A 16,260-nucleotide genomic window follows, 5' to 3' on the forward strand; every position below is an offset into this window, starting at 1 on the left:
ACACAGATTTCTGTCCAATCAAATGCTAACTACAGTTTTGCTGTTTTATTACAAATGTGTCTACAAATGAAAAACTGTGCTTGTCAAATGAATAAACAGGCCTTTAAGACATTATTTTTTATGTTTATAATGAAAAAAATTGACCGAAAATGGTTGCATTTTATTTTTTTCTCCAAGTATCTGAAAACAGCTGCTCTGATTTTATACAATTGTATAATATCAGCAAAAAAGAAGAAATTGGTTCTTTAAAATACAAATCTAGTAAAATACATTAAAATATTGATGTATCTAATCTACTTTCCAAAAAACACATTTAAAAAAAAAATAGCGTTTTACACTGGGTAACATGATGAAACAGCATTATAGTTTTTCTTCTGTAGTTTAACTTCTAACATTACTTTCTATTAAAGAAATTATTAAAATTTCATCTGATTTATGTAGGTGGTCTAATGTAGCAACATATCTTTTTCAAGGTGGCACCTTTTGCAACTTGTGTAGCAAACATCTGTGATCTTGGGGAAGCAAAAAAGTGGCTTTGTTATAATGCTGATGCTTTGTTCTTCATGACTGAATTTCTGCTATGAATCACATTCTGTCCAATAGAATGCCGGTTTAGATCTTCTCAACGTAGTTGCCAGGAAACATGCCTTCCTTTCCTCGAAGACGGCCTTGCCACCAACCTGAAGGATCTGGATCAACAGCACATCTTGGGTTAGTGCAGCCATTCACTAACCCCATATAATTTGTATAAAGTTGACTTTTAATGTTATAAATATAGATTACCTTCACATATGATTTCTATGATATCATCTGCTTGAAAGCTGAGCTCATCTGTGTCCTGAGCATCATAAGCATAGAGTGCTCTGCACTGTGGGATGCGGGGTCTGGGTTTGGGTTTGGGTCCCCCTGAACCTGGAAGAGGCTTGTACTCTTTTGAACGTCTGCGATGAATTCTGAGAGAAAACACAGGGAATATTTCCTTTAAAAGACTGAAATAATAATAATTAAAAACTAGCAATTCTTGTAAATTTCTACGACTAAAAATTTACTAAAATAATTTAAAAACTGACACATTGTTTTAAAGGTGCTGTATGTAGGATTGACAGTCTAAATTCAAAATATTGGAGAGGGGTTTTTTTCACCCGGCCCTTGACGCACACGCAGGTTGCCAGATTAACGACACCAACAGAAATGAGCGCACATGATGAAGAATGAAATTAAATACGCTGTGTTTTCCGCCAACTGGCAACCCGGCGTGCCGAAATACAATTGGGTAAACTGACAGTGGGCGTGTTTCACAAACCAAAACACAAACCGACATTCTGGGCCGGACGCACATTTTCAAAGGAGAATAACTGAGTGTAGCATTGTATTTCAGATAAACAAGTATGTTAACTTGGTATGTTTCTTAAATATCTGCAAACATATTATGGTATTTTTAAGCTTTAGTAGGGTCAAAAACTAGAGAAAAAACTAATACTGACAGTGAAAATAAATTAAATTCAGATTACACTGAAAACACAATAATAACCTGTATGACAATTAATTTCTTAAAATTATTTTGTTACAATTACTAACATACTGATCTGTGAGTTCCAGTTAAACAGGTTTTAAGATTATAAAGTCTTCAGTCAGTATAGCTTGGGGATATATAATTGCTTGTATCAGACGATCCATCATCTCACCCAGCCACACCCTGATCAGGAACATTCATGAAGGCCATATCACCGTGGACCTGGCTCTCGCGTTGACTGCGGCGAGATCCCTGGGATCTGGGAAGGGTGGGCTGATCCATACTGGACTGCTGGCGGAGCAGAGAGTTCCTACCGGCATGCTGCCCCTGGGTTCCTCTTCCTCGACTATCAGACTTAGGAGGTTCTGAAATCACAGGACATAGGAACATTTTAACACTATTTCTAAAACAGTTGAGCTGAAACGTTTGTGAAATATGTAAAATTGTGGTCTTACCACGTGAATACTGGCCTACATTGCGATTTTGGTTCCCTATATACCTGCTTTTTCGGTTGTCACGCCGAGTGGGTCCTACAGAAATGATAATTATGACATATATTAGAAAACATCTTTAATATCACTTTTGAACTTTCTATTCAATCAGCTTTCACAAAAATATTAAGCAGTACAACTGACTTTAACATTGATAATAAGAACGCTTGTATGCATATTAATGTTTCTTATGCACCAAATCAGCATATTAGAATTATGTCTGAGTAATTCAGCTTTGCATCATAGGTATAAATTACATTTTAAAATATGTTAAAACCAAAAACAGTTCTTTAAATTGTAATAATATTTCACAATATTACTGATTTTACAGTATTTTTGATCAAATAAACATCCTTCATGAGCACAAGAGAAAAAATTTTTTACAACCCCAAATTTTTGAATGGGGAAATATATATATTTCTTCATGATCTCAAAATTGTATGCAAAAGGGGTGTCAATTTCTCAAGACCACTAAATGGTGAATATATACCCCAAAAAGTATAACTTGGTGTAATATTTTTACTCAACACAGACTCACTTGCGTTTTTAGGCAGACCGGCTCCAATACTGACAGTCAGGACTTTGCTGCTGGGCTTCAGAACTGCTTCATCACCCTGACCCATCTGAAACTGGATCTGTCGAGAGCCAGCAGATGAAAATGGACCCCATCCACCTTTCTTCACCTTAAATTCAAGTCTGATAGAGAAAAATGTTGAATGTTGAAATTACAAGACCAACACATCACACTTTTCTGAATAATACAGCACATGGTAAATTTCTCAGTGAGGGAAACATTGCTCACAGGTTGTTAAACTTTAGCGGCAGCCTTTTCCGTGTTTTTTCCTCGTAACGCTTGTACAGAAGACTGAGGAACTCGGTTTTAAAGACAGACTGCAGCACACTGTCGTATTGATCCTCGTGCAATATGAAGAGGTCATCCTGCAATGTGCTGAGGAAAGAGAAATACAAAAACTGATCTGCCCATCATCCATAAGCAATTTAGAAAATCTTAAAACCTGCTGAAATACGGTTTAACGCATCATTCACTCGCCCACACATTGTTCCAAACCTCTATGAGTTTCTGTTATGTCCTGTTGAACATAAAAGAAGATATTTTGAAGAATGTGGATAAGCAGTTGCTGATCCCTAGCAACTTCGACAGTATTGAAAAAAAAAAATAGTATGGAAGTCAATGGGAATCAGAATCTGGTTTCGTGTTCAGCAGAGGAAAGAAATTCAAACAGGTTTGGAACAACTTCAGGGTGAGCAAATGATGACAATGTTTTATTTTTGCTGAACTATCGCTTTAAAGAACTTTATTTTCTTTCTACTTTAAATGTATGAGTTATTAATCATTATTTTGAAGCTTTAATGTAGGGAGATCTTTCAAGGCCTTAATGTTATCATGCATATTACATAATAGAGTACCTAAAAGAGACCGACTGGATCTTTTCCACCTCTATTTTTCTCTTCAGGACCTCCCGAATCTGGCCTTTCTCAGGACCCTGTTTCACCTTCTCACGTCCAATCAAATAGAGGAACTTAGGGGTGAGAATGAGGTCACGCTTGACAGTCTGTGGGTGTTGAAACAGCATGTGAGTATGTGGTCACATGAAATGTGTCAGATGAACTACATGTGCAGAATAAAACATTGTTGGCTCAGTAAACTAGCACAAAATATTAATAAACACCTTATATCTGCGGTCATATTTGACCACCACGTCAGCAAAATCAACTCTCTCCCTACGACCCACGAACTGTCGAATCTCTGGATGGTTGTCCATGCCAATGTAGTCTCCCATGAAATTGCGGTTTAGACTGTTCTTTCGTCTCTCTTTCTTGTTCAGCAAGAGATCAGAGGCTGAAAGCATTGCAGAATCAGTGTGAGTGAAAATTAAGTACATTTGATTCTATTGCAAAGGCCCTATATATTAGATTTGAGTCTTTTTGTCCATTTTTATTGACTGATACAGAAGATGGGATACAAAGAGTAATGGGATCTGGACTAAATTTTTTTCTGCATATATCAAAGAAAGGAATCTGACTGAGCTCTTACCTTCCTCTCGCATGCGGACGTACTTGCGCACAGCGACGTGTTTGCGCCAGGCTTGCTGGATTACCCGAGCATATCCGTTGTATTTTCTTTCCCTCATCTCCTCCAGCAGGAACAACTAAAGATTGTCATAATCATACTTATTTTTCATAGTCATCACTGTTGAATATCAACAAAATGCAATCAGAAATTGACCAAAGCAACTTCGAGAAGTGTCCACTCACTTCGTTAGTTGTGTAACAAATGACACACTATACTCTCTATGCACTACATACTCAATCGTCTAGTATGCAAATGACATAAGGTTATTTAGTCATCCAAACTTGTCCAACATTCCACACTTTTTTGGTTAATTAAGTGCATCATCTGGGCATTAAAAATGCACTTTTTCACACTTCTTATACTAAAAAAACAGCATACTGCATAAGTATGTGAATTAGAACGCACCTATAGTGTCTGTTCTATATAAACAAAGTTTTGAAAACACATAGTTCTACAAGAAACCATGTGAACCACAGCTGAAGAATATTAACTTAACAAGTCTGAATTACTTTTAATCTTTTGCACATCGCTAAAGGAATGCATTTAAGAAGACAAACTGCAAAGTAATTCAATTTGTCCATTATTAAAATAAACTGACACACCTTTAAAAAACTGAGTTACAACAGCAAACAGGGAGATAACATAGTCCCAAATGTTCAGTTAATGAATTAGGTTATTATTTCTCATATTTGAAGAAAACATCACATTAAATTACAACTGTAACATTATCTGTTCACATCACTACCTTCAAGTTACAAAAAAAAGTACATACAGATTCTGGGGCCTTGATGAAGATTTTGGTCTTGCCCATCTGGTACTGGTCTGAGTCCATGTTGACAGATTTTAAAAGGTGCAGGACACCCTGTCTCTCATCTCCTCGCCACTGAGGCCATGTTTCTCTGGTCAAGATGGCATATCTGAGCAAATATAATGGAATAGTTAGTTATATTGCCTCACAGTGTTTTGCAACTTAACAAAATTTTCATATATAGCATTTGGCATCTTGACAGGCATTGGTAAGAGCTGATTGTACCTTTGCAGGAATTTCTTAAAGACTCGTCGGAAGGCGTAGCCAGCCCTGCGAACACGGATGTTCTCCCGCAGTCCCAGATATTCTACTTGGTGTCTGACGCGGCTTTCCTCCCAGTCGCGAGGCTTTTTGGTCTCATTGGGCTTGATGCATCGAATATAGTGAGGGGTGCATTTCATTAACGTCTGGACTAGATTATTTGCCTGTTTCTGTAAGGGGAGAAGGGAGAAAACAAACAATTGCATAACACTAATCTAAGAGCATAACATCACATTCATGTATCATACAAAACTGTAACTATACACAGCATGCAGCACACTCGCCAGGCACTAAATGCAAGCTGGTCAAGTGACTTTGTTAGGAACTGAAACATAATACACGGTTTAAATCAAATTATAGGAATATTTCTAGTTAAGTGTGCATTTCTCTGTTTTGTAAATCAGTTATTTTACCTTAATCTTTGAACCTGCAGTGGTGGGACGGCCCCTTTTCTCAGCCTCAAGGTTCTCTGGGAACAAATCTTTGATGAAGGCACTGTGGATATGACGAGAAAAAGAGATCAATCATTTCAAACATCTCTGAAGCCCTAAGCTCTGTTTATTCTTTACCAGCACACGGAAGACATAATAATAGAGCTGCCTCTAGTGAAGTAATACACCACAGAATATCTCTCACAAGAAAAAATAAACAACTCACCATGCTCCATAAAAATGCTACACCATATTGATTTTATGATTTATTTATGTGATTTATTATTTCATTAAGGAATTACTGCCGGACTGCAGATGTTCTGTATTGGTGCGTGAGTGCATTTAGAGGCTTTCAAAAAGCTTCTGCTAAAATCCAACTGACATGAGCTAAAATACAAGTAAAAATAACCAAATAACCACTTACAACTCACTGCTCTGCATGAGCTCGATGATGTCATTGAACAGCACATCCCTGTTTCTCTCACAGAAGCCGCTCACGTCATACGATACCTGGAAATAAGGGCTCTTATTACTCTCACCAAGTAGTTAATCAATATCAGAGTGACTCTACTCGCTGGAAGCCCACTAAAACACTCAAGGCATCTAAATTCAGATTATTAATTTAAGTGTAATACTCATATTACCAATGTGCTGGCACACAGAACTCTTGATGAAGAATGAATACACCCTCATTGGCATTTATTAGATATTTTAGCAGATTTGATTGCGCTTTGTCTTATTATAGGAATTCTGATCATTTTAGCTCCGTTTAAAACCATGTTTAAAACCATTCCGTTAAAAATTCCCCAAAATTACTACAAATTTCAAACTGCTGTCAAACCAACAATGTACATATTTATAGATTTGAAGAGATGAGACACACACACGTTGTGTTTCCATGTTTTATGGAGACATTCCATAGGCATAATGGTTTTTATACTGTACAAACTATTTTCTATCGCCCTTCACCAACCCTAAACCTACCCCTCACAGGAAACTTTCTGCATTTATAGATTTTCAAAACACTTAATTCTGTTTGATTTATAAGCTTGTTTCCTCATGGAGACCTAAAAATTTTCCCCACAACATTATAAATACAAGGTATATGCACACACACAAACACACATTAGGGCTGGGCGATATGTCAAAAATATCTTATCGATAATCGCCTTAAAAAAATATTGCGATATCCGATAATATTGTCTACCTAAGCCCCACCTCCACCTCCACCAGGCCCCGCCCCCGCTAAGAAAATATTGCAGACATGCACCATAAACACGCACCATATTCAGTTTGGTCTTAATTATTGCCAAGTTAAAGTTTGGTATTACTTAGTTTGTGCTTAAACTAACATAAAACATTAGCTTTGCTGTTATGTTGGTGTTGCTAATAATTTCCACTCTGCTCATATCAAATTTGTGTTTGAAATTAATTTTGTTTTGTGAGAAGAACTGTTGAGGAAAAATAATAGAACCTCATTTTAAGTTCATGATGGTGAAGCTGGACATTCTGGTGGTGATTGTAAGAATGATAAATGCATGTTGATGTCATATAGTAATGTCTTGAATAAATATGCCTGTTTTCCGATATTTCGCTTTATTTTTTGGCATTAGACAAATGTCATGATGGTAAGCTTCATTTCCTTGATTATAATAATTGTAGCGCTGTTTTTAAACTTGTAGTCAAGCTATAAGTTATTTGATATTTATCATGTATGACTAAAGTTATGCAGAGATTAAAAAGAATTCTGAGCAAAAACATTGTTTTTTTTTGTTTTTTGTTTTTTCTGGTAGCCTTGTTCGGAGGTCTCTTTTGGCCTGTTTTTAACAAAATAAAAATAACTGATTTATTTAGAACAAGGGGTAATTTTAAATTGTAGTTTTTTATTCTAGTTTTTATCATTTTTATTGCATTAATCAAAATAGCCTACAACGCCCAAAATATAATATTCATATTATATTTTCCATAAGTGTAATGGTTTTTATACTGTACAAACAGTATGAGCTATTGCCCTACACCTACCCAACACCTGAACTTTGCCCTCACAGGAGACTGTGTTTAGTTTATTTTTAAACCCGTTTTACAAATGAGGACAAGGGAGGTTTTTGGAGATTTTGTCAGGTTTACCTCACTTTTGGGTACAAATTTGTCCCCAAAATATGGTTAAGCAGGTACATACACACACACACACACACACACACACACACACACACACACTCTCTTCATCCACAATAGGGGGCAGTGTTGCCAGCCATCAGAAAAGTGGATTTTATACAATCTGATTGCTTACCATTACTTATTTTGCTAAAGATTTTTTTTCTAAATAGACATGTGCCTCATATATATATATATATATATATATATATATATATATACATATATATATATATATATATATATATATACATATATATATATATATATATATAGCTCCATCTGAACATTTGAAAAGTGCCTCTTACCTTGCCTGCATAGTGGTGCACTATGAAACCTTTGTTCCAGCTGTTGAAGTGCTCATGAGTGCCAATTTGTGACTGCAGTTTTTGCAGCAGAGTCTGATCTGCACCCTCTCCCTTTGCATGCATGGTGGCGCACACATCATCCAGGATGCTCATGATGCCAGGAGGATTCTGGGTTATTAAGACGCCCATTAGATGCCATTAATTGAATGGGTGTTTTTATGCATATGACAACCGTTCGATGCTACAAAGTGTAAACTCACCACTTTGGACTCAATTAAATCACATACAACTTTGTTGTTAAAGTATTCAATGGGTGTCCATTTGATTCCCTCCTGTACGTACTCTTCCTGCAAATGAGATGGAAAACATCAGCAAAAAGCTCCCTTGAGACCTATGTGTATATAAGTTTATTAAAAATCATTATTCTCACCTGCTCTGCTTTGAGTGTGAGCTCGATAAAAATCTGCTGCAGTTTTTCATTCACAAAGTTAATGCAGAATTGCTCAAATCCATTTTTCTAGAGAGGTAAAAGGCATGTGGTTACTTATAAAATGAATATGAATAATAAAAAGAAGAGGTACATGTAGAAAACATAAATTAACTCACCTGAAAAATTTCAAAACCATATATGTCCAGAACTCCAATGTTTAACTCCTCATGGTCTTTCTGCATCGCCTTGTTTATGGCCTTCAAACACAAGCACAAACTAATTTAAATGAGTTTTGTTTTTGCTTTTTTAGACATATACTACCATTCAAAAGTTTGGGGTCAGTTTTTTTAAACTTGCATTCATTAAGGCTGCACTTATTTAATCAAAGTAAAGTAAAAAAAAAAAAAAAAAAAGTAATATTTTGAATTATTTATTATAACTTTTCTATTTTAAAAATATAAAATTTTCATCAGCATCATTCTGATATGTGCCGAGTAGTACTCTTTTCTTAAAGGGTTAGTTCACCCAAAAATGAAAATTAGCCTGCGTTTTACTCACCCTCAAGGCATCCTAGGTGTATATGACTTTCTTCTTTCAGACAAATCCAATCGGAGTTATATTAAAAATTGTCCTGGCCCCTCCAAGCCTTACAATGGGGGTAAGACGTGAAATAAAGCACGTGCATCCGTAATAAAACGTGCCTCATACGGCTCCGGGGGGTGAATAAAGGCCTCATGTAGCGAATCCATGTGTTTTTACATTTATTGATTTAGCAGATGCTTTTATCCAAAGTGACTTACAATTGAGGAATACAATAAGTGATTCATTATAAAGAGGCAAACAGAAACAGGAAGTGCTTGTAATACAAAGTCTCAGGCATTGTTCAGAGTAAATACTAGCTAGGCAGGGAGAGTTTAAGGAAATAAAGCAAAGTTTTTTTTTGTTTTATTTTAAGATGAAGTCAAGTGATGACGGAAGAGATGAGTTTTCAGGTGTTGCTTGAAAATTTTCAGGGATTTTAGCATTCCAGATAGGGGTGGGAAGTTCATTCCACCAGCCAGGAACAGTGAATGAAAACGTTCTGGAAAGTGATTTTGTGTCACTTGCAGATCTTCTGGAGGGGATGTAGATTGATTCTCATAACTGAGTGGAAGTAGGAGGGTGCTGAGCCTGTGGCTGTTCTATATGCAAGCATCAGTGTCTTGAACTTGATGTGAGCTGCAACCGGGAGCCAGTGCAGGGAGATGGAGAGAGGTGTGACATGAGCCCTTTTGGGTTCGTTGAAGACCAATCATTTGTAAAGGTTTGATTGTGCATGATGGAAGTCCAGCTAGAAGAGCATTGCACTAGTCCAGTCTAGAAATGACAAGGGCCTGGACAAGAAGTTGTGCATCATGCTGTGTAAGGAAGGGCCTGATCTTTCTGATGTTGTGCAATGCAAACCTGCAAGATCGAGCAGTTTATGCAACGTGGTCTTTGAAAGTCAGCTGGTCATCGAAGATTACACCAAGATTTCTGACCGAACTTGATGGGGTTTTTGTAAGAAAAATATCCATATTTCAAACGTAATAAACACTTTTTCTTACTTCCGCTGACTGTGGTATGCGGAAGCTGTCAAGGCACGAGACCAGCATATCTCAGAGGCACAGAGCATATGTCCTACGTCATCCGCCGGAACGGCTTGCACATATGACAGTCAGCGGAAATATGGATATTTTTCTTACAAATACACATGGATTCGCTACAGGAGCCTTTTACAGGAGCCCGGAGCCGTGTGAGGCACGTTTTATTACGGATGCGTGCACTTTATTTCACATCTTCTGGGCTGCTGACAAAAAGCACCCACTTACCCCCATTTGAAAGGCTTGGAGGGGCCAGGACAATTTTTTAATATAACTCCGATTGTATATGTCTGATAGAAGTCATATACACCTAGGATGCCTCAAGGGTGAGTACAACACAGGCTAATTTTCATTTTTGGGTGAACTAACCCTTTAAAAAATAAAATCTTACTGACCCAATACCATTTTTATAGTAATTTAAATTAACTCACATCAACCAAGTAGTCAAAGAGTTTAGAATACAGGGCTTTGGACAGGGCGTCTCGGGTGAAGGTGGCCTGCTCTGTGTTCAAGGTGACAGAAATAGTCTCCGTTTTGCCACCCCACTTGCTGTCCATGATGCGACTGGTCAGTTTGCTCTTTAGACCGTCCTGATTGATTCCCAACAGGTAAGACGGGAATGCCAGGACTGCAGTAGAGTGAGAAAGCGAATTCATTATGTAGCTAAGATAAACATCCTTACGCAACCTCCTCAAGAATTGCTTGTTTTGTGCTACTTCTCAATCAGACACACAGACCTGCTAAATGAATCAAATGTAAGCTTAAACTCACAGTCTTCACTCTCCACCACAGCATAGTTGCCCTCCTCTCTGAAAGCGATGTTGCCAAGATGGAGGATTCCTGCTACAATCTGTAGCACAGTGTCCTGTGCATCCAAAGACAGGCCGACCACTGACATGGCAGCCTAAAAATGCAATATATCATCAATGTTTATACTGAACGGCAGGGACACAACCAGAAAGTTTCTATTAGGGGATTCAATGCTTCACACCCACCATTGTGTCTTCATACTCCTTCTTGTCATTAACATCCTCCACGGTGTAGGTGTCAGACTGGTTTAAGTAAAAGTAGTAATCGGGGGTTGTGACGCCTAAATTCTCTCTCTGCTCCTTGGTGGCTCCTTGCAAGAGCTGACACAGAAACATTGGTATCAACAACATACAAGAATTTTATCTAATTTCAATAATCTTCCATACTGACCTGATTTAGTAAGATACTAATATGACACACAACACAATTGGCCAAAACTAGATTAAATCACACTGCCGTAACATGACACACAACAATTTGCCAGCTTGCATAACACATCACACCCTGGAATGACCTTTTCTTGGATGTGTTTCCATGAGTTCACAGCTTTACCTGGTAATATATATGGAAATTCCTTTCCCCATGGTTCTGAGACACTACTCTGGATTTTTCCAATAGGAAGTTGGAGATCTTTCCGCCATCAGGTTCTCCTCCTCGGCTGAACTGAATTTCGAAATATTTTCCCTGAGGTATGAAATAAACATATTATGCAGTGAACTCAAAGCTTGTGCACTGACATTATCGCATATTCATGTGTTTGCATACCGCTGAAGGAAAGAAATGAGCAGTAAAGCCTAGTGAACTACAACTTCACAGCCTACACACACACAAACTGCACTCCTACAAACAAATCCTGCAGCCAACAAAGAGCCAACAAGCTAGATCATGTTGAGAACCAGCATGCTCCAAATGACATTCTTAGAACTGGACAGCACACTGATTCTAGGGACTAAACAGCAGAGAGACTTACACGTTCCTTCTAAAAAAATTAAATAAAATAATAATAATAATAATAATAATATTAAAATATAATTTAATTAATTTCATTATAATTTTATCAGCTATAAAATATATTGATAAGATACATATTTCATTAAAAATTATTATATGTACTTTTAAACTAAATAATGAACAATTATTAATTATATTTAAATAATACAAAAATAATTAAATATATATATATATATATATATATATATATAGAGAGAGAGAGAGAGAGAGAGAGAGAGATCTATATATATATATATATATATATATATATATATAAACATTCTGACTCTTAATAATGGAATAAAATGATCAGACATAAAATATGACAAAATTCCTTCTGAGATGAATCATTGCAGCAAGACTTACAAAGCGACTGGAGTTGTTGTTGCGGGAGGTTTTTGCATTCCCAAAAGCCTCCAGGAGGGGGTTAGACTGGAGAATTATCTCTTTAACATGCTGAAAGAGCAAAGAGGAAACAATATGACACCACAAATATGCCATGTAAGGTATGTACACTAAACAATTAATTTGTTTAACTATATTTGAATCATTACATTTTTAAAGTTACTGATGCTGACTGGCAATGAACTGTTAAGTGTCAAAGAGGAACAAAGAGATCATTGTCAGATAAGTGTCTAGGTGATTTCAAAGGTGCTACATTTCAAATACAATGAGCACAAAATGTGGGCAATATTAACAAAAGAAACAACCACACCCATGAATTCACATGAATTTTGTGTTGAATTCACTCAGGCTTTAAGCAAATGGTCTTCTAACAAATGGATTATCAAACCTGTTTGTTAGCCAAACGTTTCTGACCTAAACGATTTACTTGAAGTACCCCCTATGGTTTTAAGTTAATATTTCAACAATTTAGGCAACAGATTTTCATGCTCACCATTTTCTGATTTTTGGTTAATGGTCACACAACATCCAAGTCAACAAATAAAATATTTCATATTTTTTTAGTAATTTATTTGGATTGTTTTTATTTATAATGACACTTGTATTTATTAAGTATTATATTTAATGCAATGTTTAATAGTTTAATTACTATATTAAATTAATTCATTATATTTTATATTTATATACTTTTATTATATTTATATTTAATTATTAAATAAATATTTAAATGAATGATTAGCTTTTTGTCAAACCCTCCTGAAGTTCCTTCACAAACCCCAGTTTAGGAAACCCTGATCTAGCAGATGATAACCTCACCTGAACTTTAGGTCCACCTCCTGAGACTTTGGAGATGTAGCTCATAATGTACTTGGCTGCCACTGTCTTTCCAGCTCCACTCTCTCCGCTGTATTACAAACACATTCAGATCACATATCATGCAAACCTTTGATGCTATACAATACTTTAAAGGTGCCTCAGGGTGCGGGTGCCAGGTCCTTGGTCCCTGACCTGATAATGACACACTGGTTCTCTGAATCAATCATCATGTTGCGGTACATATTGTCAGCCAGAGCATAGATGTGGGGGGGATTCTCATACTGTGCCTGCAAATGACAGAATACACACACATTGTGGACTTTAAAACACAACTGTCCTGGAAAATTAAAAGTCACATTTGCATGAAATTGAGGTAGAGGCATTATTCCGTAGCCAGTAACACATCCAGATTTGCATATGCACTTTCTATGAATTGGCCTTCCAGGGGAAGACATTAACAAATACAGAATTATAGGCAGTCTTTGGAAGCACAATGGCAAGACCGGACACGCAGTGGCAATGCTCTGCTCCGTCTGGCCACATCTAAATGACTTATCCTGCAGGAATGATTATTCATCTGAACTTTAATTCCATTTAGTATCCATGTATTTAGAGTACAGTACAGTACAGAACTATGTACCGGACACTAATGGAAAATGTATATTGTACTTACGGCTCCCTGATACAGTTCAATCTCACGATCTGTGAAATACGGCAGCTGTTTAAAAGGGTTCACTGATATCAGTACAGAACCAATGTATGTCTAAAGAGTTGTGGTTATGGCAAAAATAAATACTGGTAAGTTGAAAAAAAGAGACGTGAGATAAGCTATGAGCAGTTTGTGATCATAAAGACATGTTAAGGACATTTGGAGAGCAGGGAAGAAGGGCAGCATTCTCTAAATCAGATATTGACACACATACTTGCCTGTAATACTAAAATTAAAATAACTGTTTTTGTTTTTTTAATACATTTTAAAATGTTCTCTTTCTGGTCCAATTCATATATGATATACCTGAAGTCTCTTAATCATTTATTTTTAAATAAATAAATACAAATTATAATAACAAATTATTAAATAATGTGAAACATTTTTACAGTAAATAAATAAATAATAAATTGTGATTTTTTTTACAATATAAAGTAACTGTTTTCTTTTTTAAAATATATTTTAAAATATTTTATTCCTGTGATGCCAGTCTTCAGTTTCACAAGATACTTCAAAAATCATTCCATTACGATTGATGTTTTTTTTTTTAAAGAAACACTTCAATTATTATCAAAGTTGAAAATGGTGCTGCTTAATATTTCTGTGTATAACAAAAATGATTTGAAATATAAATCTTTCGTAACATTATAAATATATATATACTGTCTCTTTTGATCACTATAATGCGTCATTTCTGAATAAAAACAATTTCTTAAAAAAAAAAAAGACTGACCCCAAACTTTTCAACTTCAACTATAGCATATATTTAAGTATGCCAGACCAAATAACCAAATGCATATTGTTTATTTCAGACATAAGGATACAAAAATGAAGTCATCCATGTATCTTTTCTTCAGGTTATCTGTGATGGCATCTTCACTGATCTTGGAGAGGAGGACCATGTCGTCCACACCACTGACCTTCACATTCTGGGTCTGCCAGTGATATTTATCTTTGCTCCCCTGTGCGAGAGAGAAATATTATTATGCTGACACACTGTTGGGCTACATAAAGATTATTTAAATGCATTTTGCTACTATATACATTTGGCAGCACTGCATTAGACAAGAAGGCCGGTGTTCAGCATAATTAATACATTAACAAGTTAATTAAAGGGTTAATAAATATAAGAATATACTGATTAACTAAGCCAGCAACTCTGCACAGAGGATGAAATTACATTTATAAAAATATTTTCTCTTATGAGCACTTATGAAGCGTTAAAACCTCTTTGACACTTTGACAACAACAAAACTACTCCTGTACTTTAAGGCTACTAGCTTGATGAGCATGTCATTAAATCATATGCCATATGCAGTGCAGCTATACAACAAAAACAAATGTGAGTCATATTTCTTTCTCTCAAGCTATAATCAAAGGCAAATGTGTAGTCAGTTAAGAATTAAGTATGGCCAATTAAATCTGATATGCATATAATAAGAGTATATCCTCCTTGCACAAGTCATTAACAATACTTATGAAGAATTGCACTAAGTAGGAATTATTACTATTATTATTGTGCGCTCTCACTGACATTAAACAGAACTGTACAAATAAACTGGAAAGATTTCTCTTGTCCTCTCATGCATTCCAGGAATGTCTGAAGTCCCTGTGTTTTACATTTTCTTTTCAGATTTCTTCTTTATATAATGTCCCAAAACCGAGTTCGATGGAGTTTTTGGAAGGCAAAACATTCACTTAAATATCTATGCATTTCTGAAGTTATCCCTGCACTATTTCTTCAGGCCTTATTAATGATTTGGGATTTACTTAGCTAGACAGGAAAGTAATGGAGTAAATGTCTAAAATCAAAGGTTCGAATAATTCTTCCACTATATTAATTTGTTTTGTCGACAGTTCAAATGCAGTTTCTATACTGTAGACTAGTAGAATATACCTATCGAACAATAACGTTGTGTACAGAGCCAGCTGCAGCTCTTAATCTCTTTATCTCAACTTAAAATGCTATTTTAATAAGTTCTTTTAGGTTTTAAAACACTTACCATGATGAATGAAAGGTACTTCCTGTATCACACCCTTGGTAACTTTCAGTCCTGTGTGGACTCTTCGAGGAAATCTTGCAAGTTTCAGGTGAAACTCCAGGATTTAACTAGTCGTCCATTTGATATTCCACCTATAACCTCCGATACGATTTCTTAATTTTATCCCAAAGCGTAAACGACTCTGGATATAGTGTTTCACGTATCGGAAACACTTTTGAAACGATTAAATAATTGTTTTTACGGGTGTTGTCCATGCGTCGGCAAGTGCAGGCAGGTACTGGAGAGTTTTTCCTTGTTGTTGCGGAAGGAATCGCAGATATTTGCACATAACGGCGCCACCCCACGATCCTGAACGGATTTACCTGCGCCACAGGTAATCACAGCACACTACAAACACAGGAGCTAGTGAGGTGA

At 36.2% G+C, this 16,260-nt stretch overlaps 1 protein-coding gene across 1 annotated transcript; it reads right to left on the reverse strand.

Annotated features, from left to right (window-relative positions):
- Window positions 1-12: 12 nt before the first annotated feature.
- Window positions 13-16,174, reverse strand: LOC306887014 (unconventional myosin-Ie-like). Its single transcript, XM_079444470.1, has 27 exons — window positions 15,847-16,174; window positions 14,668-14,805; window positions 13,808-13,897; window positions 13,327-13,421; window positions 13,135-13,222; window positions 12,280-12,369; window positions 11,476-11,607; window positions 11,109-11,243; window positions 10,885-11,017; window positions 10,545-10,741; window positions 8,668-8,748; window positions 8,492-8,578; window positions 8,322-8,408; window positions 8,062-8,229; window positions 6,024-6,109; window positions 5,582-5,663; window positions 5,133-5,338; window positions 4,872-5,016; window positions 4,061-4,175; window positions 3,696-3,865; window positions 3,433-3,578; window positions 2,807-2,953; window positions 2,543-2,700; window positions 1,969-2,043; window positions 1,686-1,878; window positions 784-953; window positions 13-689 (listed from the first exon to the last, which is right to left on the reverse strand). Exons 1-27 carry the CDS (start codon window positions 15,847-15,849, stop codon window positions 613-615), a joined length of 3,294 nt encoding a protein of 1,097 aa, XP_079300596.1. The 5' UTR covers window positions 15,850-16,174; the 3' UTR covers window positions 13-612.
- Window positions 16,175-16,260: the final 86 nt, after the last annotated feature.

This window comes from Barbus barbus (genome assembly GCF_936440315.1).
Source record: "Barbus barbus genome assembly, chromosome: 21".
NCBI classification, from domain to species: Eukaryota; Metazoa; Chordata; class Actinopteri; order Cypriniformes; family Cyprinidae; genus Barbus; species Barbus barbus.

Coding starts and splice junctions, on each gene's coding strand:
- LOC306887014 (XM_079444470.1), bottom strand. Junction 4,176..4,871: donor TCATCAAGGCCCCAGAATCT/GTATGTACTTTT, acceptor GACAATCTTTAG/TTGTTCCTGCTGGAGGAGAT. Junction 3,866..4,060: donor CGTCCGCATGCGAGAGGAAG/GTAAGAGCTCAG, acceptor CAATGCTTTCAG/CCTCTGATCTCTTGCTGAAC.